Genomic DNA, 5,959 nt, shown 5'->3' with positions numbered 1-5,959 from the left:
AATCCAGTTTGTCCCCTTTTCAGCAGTTTCTTTTGACATTAATGCGCCTGAGAATGAACTTGCCACTTTTCTTTTTAGCTCATGTATTTCATGTATCCACGTCAACTGCTGGTCGGGTTTTCAACAACACACTGAATGTAATGAATATCAGGCTGTGTAATATCATAAAGTGGCCAAGCAGAGATCAGATCCTTTGTAGTCTCCCAATGTGTTATAGAAACGGCTTTGAAAATTGTACCAGTATTATTGATTGCTTTGAAATTTTTATCGAAAGACCAAAGGAAATGAGAGCAAGAGCACAAACGTATTCTTAGTATAAGCATCATAACACAGTTAAATACCTCATCTCCATAACTCCACAAGGGGTCATCAGCTTTGTTTCGAAAGGTTGGGGCGGGAGGACAAGTGACAAGCATGTGACTGAGCACAGTGGATTTCTTGACTTATTGTCCCCTGGAGATGTTGTTCTCGCAGACAGGGGGTTTAATGTGGCAGAGTCTTTGGGTCTTGTTAATGCTCGACTCAAGATACCGGCATTTACTAAAGGAAAACAGCAGCTTCACCCAGCTGAAGTTGAGTCATCGCGGGGACTGGCAGCAGTGCGCATCCATGTGGAGAGAGTTATAGGCCTGAAGCGAATAAATACACCATTTTGCAAGGAACAATACCAATAACTCTGTGCTACTCAACCCCAGATGGACTCACACCTCTGGACAAGATGGTGAAAGTGTGCTGTGCCCTCTGTAACCTTTGCCCCCCTGTTGTTCCAAAGGAGTGAATAAATTTGTGTCAATACATTCATTTCATTTCATGTCATTCATTAGTCTGTCTTTTATGTGACATTAATAAGACCCACAGGGAACTGTTAATACAGTACAAATATTTTATTTATTTCAATGTCAAACTTCTTCAAAACAGAAGAACAACACCAGTAAAACTCATTGCTTATTAATTAATTTAGCAGGATATGGAATTGGATAAATAGGATATATTTTCAAGATATAAATGGTATATGTAGTAATAGTATAAATAGTATTTACAATTTGCCAGACAACTAGACAGGGCATTCAAATCTAGTTTGCACACTCCAAAACCAGCTGAAAGGCAACCTCCCCACCAAAATAACTATATACAAATCAAAGAAAGCAAAACAACAAATACAGAGAATCATGCACAGAAAACTTGATACAGTCTACAGTGTAACAGTATACTGTGTAGGTATGTGCGTGCGTGTGTGCCGTCAAGACTACAAGGAATAAACTAATACAATCTGAAGCATAAAGTCTTATTCTCTAGATCAGAGATCTTCAACGGGGTCAAAATTATTGTTAATTTTTTGAAAGTGTGAAAAAAAACACTGATGATAGGCTTACTGGCCCATAAGTAAGGTAGCCTCTAAGATCCACAGATACAGTTCATCCTAAGGATTCACTGTGCCACATGTATGTTTAACATTAAAACATGAATTATAAAATCATACCAAGAATTAGTAGGATATTTTAATAGTTTAGTATTCTATGTACTAAAAAGGTAGGTATAAAGGCTTTAGGCTGCTCTACAACTTACTGTAGGCCCAGTTTAATATGCAACTCAATTTTATAAAATATATGTAGTAGAGGGTCCCTGCTCCGTCTCTTTCGGTTAAGAGGTCCTTGGCTTAAAAAATGTTGAAGACCCCCGCTCTAGGAGTAACAGTCTACCGTACTAGTGTGTGTGTGTGTGTGTGTGTGTGTGTGTGTGTGTGTGTGTGTGTGTTTGTGTGTGTGTGTGTGTGTGTGTGTATAGCCAACACAACGGGGAATCTTACCTAATACAGTGTTTCATTTATTCTGGATTTTCCTGCATTCATAACATTTCCACACTTTTGGAACTCTAGTCAAACGCAAGCAAGACCTGTGGAAGAGCCCTCTTTTGCACTGTTTAGATGCACAGATTACTACATTCTCTGGCTCTCCAGCTGGTTCACCACAATAGCACCCTGACTGGGGCTGTTGCTCTGAGGTTGGGGAAACCACTGGACGTGGTACTGTGTAATATTTCCCAAGAAGTTCTGGCAAAATCCTAGTTTTTATAAATTTTTCTACTCCACTGTATGTCTCATTGAAGAACACTTCATCAAACTGAATGCGCTGAATAAACATTTCAGTGGGACTCCACACTACAAAGTCACCATACTGGACCTCAGCAATGCGCATTTGTACTTGGACTTGTGCCATATATTTGTGATTCGGCTTTAGCGCTATCACATTGTCCTTTGCCATTAGACAGAAGTTTGGGTCAGCATTGCAGCTGTTGACAATAGACTGATCTTTAAGAGTAAAAGGGCATTTTATCTCAAGCACACCTCTACCGTGGCAAGCACAGGTAATAGTTCCATCCGGCGATGCACCGATCCATGGCAGTGATTTGTTGATGATTAGGCCTGTTGTCTGCACTTGAAAATCAATGTGATGATCTTGCAATGCTGTGATGTACTGTGTCCTTGCTGTTAGCTCACTCACATGTCCCCATCTAGAAAAATAAAGAATAATTTATACTTTAATACATTAGCAATATAGTATGCACTGCAAATCCAGAATAATGTATTCATTATTCTCTATGAGTGCACACACCATTATGTACATGTAATGGCAGTCTCTTTTGAGAAACATGGAAACGTTGTATATTTAGGATTGGGATCATATTCTCAGCTTGTATCATTTAAGTCCTTTAAGTGGGATTGTAAGGACATCATTGTTCCTCTGAAATATGGCTATGACAAATAGAATGAAAACCAGCCCTGGGCAGCATACTTTGATATGTAGTCTCTCTTTGTACATTTCTATCGTTACCTCACTGCCCCTGTAGACACCTGACAGGACCGGGGATAGCAAATCCTCTTAATCAAGGATGCAGCACTGCCTGACCTGCCTGCTTCGTGGAAGACTGACGCTGTTACTCTGCCTGCTCTTTGCTCAAACCAAACCTTACTGGCAGACTGTGCTCTGGTTGCCTCTTCTACTGATAAAGACTGAAAGTTGAAAAATGTAATTCTATTTCAACATAATAAAGCTATTAATGTAAACATTAAAACTAAAGACTTTTGTCAGTACATACCTGTTGCTCTGTTATCTGAAGATTGTCAAAGATGCTTTCACTCTCTACTAGTAAGGACGACAAATCATTATGCAACTTTGCCTTTGAATATAATTTAGAAAGTGGTTCTGGCAAATTCAGTTGAAAGGTCTTTGGTTTGTATCTGTGAGAGTGGCCCTCGATCACAGACAAGATAGCAGTCCCCTCACTACTTTCTTCCTGAACATCACATTCATACAGCTTTTGGTAGAAGTCCATAAACTCCTCTTCTGTAGGGACAGGAATGCTGGGTAGTGGGGAGTATGTTACGGTCTTCTTCTTCATGAATGAGATGTTGCAGATTTCTTCGTACTGCACCTTGCCAGTTTTGCTCGGAAGAACCCAGGCACAGGGCATCTCTGTACTGGACAGTCCATCTTTAAGATTTACCGCTGCTAAGACAGCATACATGAGAGCAGCTGCATGCGAGCATTCTTCACCCAATCCCGCTTTGCAGGTGCAGTGGGCCATTAAAATTGTCCCATCATCATGGACTACGATCCATGGTTGTGTGGGGGTCATGTTGACGGCCTGAGAGTGGTTCACCTTAAGAGAAGACAGCAGACCAATTAGTCTAGTGAAATCAACTCAGTTGTCAATCAATGCATTTACAACACAGTGCCATGTTACACACACAACCGTTTTTTTATAGTGTACTACTAGGAGGGGAGTGAGAGAGAAAGAGAGAGAGAGAGAGTGTATTTCATGTTACTGTTTCCCTTAATGCTGTCTAATTGTTACAGTAAAAACACTTGTTAAAGCAACCCTGAATTGAATTATGAGAGAGCTATTCAAAAAGACAATGCCTGTTACTTCCTCCCCAGAACATGAAAACACAACGCTTTTCATTTGTTCTTGTAGTTTGTTTTGAAACCATGACCAGATGATTTAGCTACCCCTTGAGCTGACATACACTACAGAGCAGCTATTAGTTAGTCGATAGCCTTGAGTTGTTATGCTAGCTGCTAACAGCTGTTTACAAAGTTGGGTTAAAAGAACACTTACCTTTCCTTTCATGAGAAACATCTTCTTGTTGTGAAGGTGCCATATCTTCGAATCCAAGGACCCAGCCCGCAACAAAGTAACCGATATGCCTCGTTACTCTTGTACGCTGTTTTTTTTTTTTTTTTTTTTTTTTTTATTTATAAGGTATTTGGGGTTTTTTCAGGTTTTTGGGGGGGGGATTATTTATAAGGTAAATATATATGTCATTGAATGCCAGGATTGGTAGTTCGGTAGCAGCGGACAGAGGCTGGAAGAACGTATCAGGTATCGAGTAGGGATCACATCCTAACGAGGATATTTTTTGAAAGTAACGTTTCTTTTCATGGCAGTCGAGGTGCGAAATGTTGCCGTTTGTAGCCATTTAGCTACACTGTATCCGTACGAAGCTGTAAATTGTAGCAAGCTTGTCAGTTGTTACGGTTGGTACTCACTCCGCCCACGGCCCCGCCCAGCCGGTAGGTACTCAAGATGGCGACAGTCAGTTGGAAAAAGAGTGTGATGACGTAAAAGGTCATGTGACTGATATTCATGAATAACTGATGTTCCAGAAGGAGGCGCTATTACATTGAGTTCTGAATTAGAGTGTTCAGCTGACCGGATGTTGACGCTAGTAGAGGAAGTGGTTTTGCTAGCTGGAGACAGGTGAAAGTAACCTCTAAAGATGTAATGCTGCCCGTTGCATTAAACTTGCAAACATATGTGGATGTTGTGGACATTCAGTTCTTCATTAGACGATACAACAAATTCTATCTTTGTTGTCTGTCTGGCTCAGGTTAAACTCTTTGTGAAACATGAACAAACACGAACAATGAATGCCTTTCTTTTATTATCCAGTTTGACAGTCAGTTATAACGGAAAAAGAACATAAATAAAATACTTTAATGTAGATTTTCTTCAGGGCTTTATTACGTGGTATCGGATCGGTGCATAAACTCCAGTACTTCCAGATACTGATACCAGCGTTTTAGGCAGTATCGGAGCCGATGGACCATCTCTAATAAAGACCCAACAATTCCAGTAATTCACCCAAGAGCAAGCATTTAGTGCGACAGTGGCGAGGAAAAACTCCCTTTTAGGAAGAAACCTCGGACAGACCCAGGCTCTTGGTCTGACGGTGCTGGTTGGGGGTGTGATGAACAGTGGCAATAATAGTCACAGTAAAGATAATGGAACAGTGACCAGAAATAGTAGTTGTAGTAGTTCATGGCATAGCAGGGCACTGCAGGGCATTACAGGATGTAGCAGGGCACAGCAGAGCATAGCAGGGCACTGCAGAGCATAGAAGCACGTAGCAGAAAATAGCAGGGCTCGCAGCAGGACCACGGTGACATCTGCATCAGTTTTAATGTTGCACTCATTTTATTATTATTATTTACATTACAGAGTTGAATCAAAAACTGTCTTTGAAACATATGTTTTGAAATAATGAAAATAAATGACGGACCACAGAGGAACACACTGAACCGTTAGTAAAAGTTAGGATGTGGGCTTTGTTATAGGCAAGGGAGCAGAAGAACAACCTGGAAGATAAAGAGTCCTACCGTAGGAAATTAGAGCAAAGGATTGCTGAGCTGGAGAGGGAGAACTCCTCTCTGAGGAATGCTTTAAGCATCATTCAAGGTATGTTGATTAGCTAGCAACATTAAAGGAGAACTCCGGGCAATTTTTTCGTTAATCTTGATCGATATACGTATATGAGTATTGTCGATAGCAAAAAAAACGAGCCAAATCGGTGCTAGCAACACGGCGGGGAGGAAGTAGAAGGATGCCGGTTGGGCCTGCTAGCCCGGCTAAGGAAACTACCACACAATTCGCCACTGCAGAGACTACTATTCACCAA

General features: G+C 40.9%; 1 protein-coding gene across 1 annotated transcript; it reads right to left on the bottom strand.

Annotated features, from left to right (window-relative positions):
- Window positions 1–1,756: 1,756 nt before the first annotated feature.
- Window positions 1,757–4,154, bottom strand: LOC120567801. Its single transcript, XM_039814843.1, has 3 exons — window positions 4,120–4,154; window positions 3,097–3,660; window positions 1,757–2,511 (listed from the first exon to the last, which is right to left on the bottom strand). The coding sequence occupies exons 1-3, from the start codon at window positions 4,138–4,140 to the stop codon at window positions 2,494–2,496; spliced, it is 603 nt and encodes a 200-aa protein (XP_039670777.1). The 5' UTR covers window positions 4,141–4,154; the 3' UTR covers window positions 1,757–2,493.
- Window positions 4,155–5,959: the final 1,805 nt, after the last annotated feature.

The sequence above is a fragment of the Perca fluviatilis genome, chromosome 11 (genome assembly GCF_010015445.1).
Source record: "Perca fluviatilis chromosome 11, GENO_Pfluv_1.0, whole genome shotgun sequence".
Classification (NCBI taxonomy): Eukaryota; Metazoa; Chordata; class Actinopteri; order Perciformes; family Percidae; genus Perca; species Perca fluviatilis.
The sequence above is the reverse complement of the archived record's forward strand: the minus strand, read 5'-3'. Positions and strand labels throughout refer to the sequence as shown.

Bases quoted from the DNA above. Each gene is read 5' to 3' on its own strand.
- LOC120567801 (XM_039814843.1), bottom strand. From the start codon at position 4,140: ATGTTTCTCATGAAAGGAAAG. The intron at 3,661-4,119 runs GTAAGTGTTCTT...TCTTCTCTTAAG, and splicing joins TGTTTCTCATGAAAGGAAAG to GTGAACCACTCTCAGGCCGT.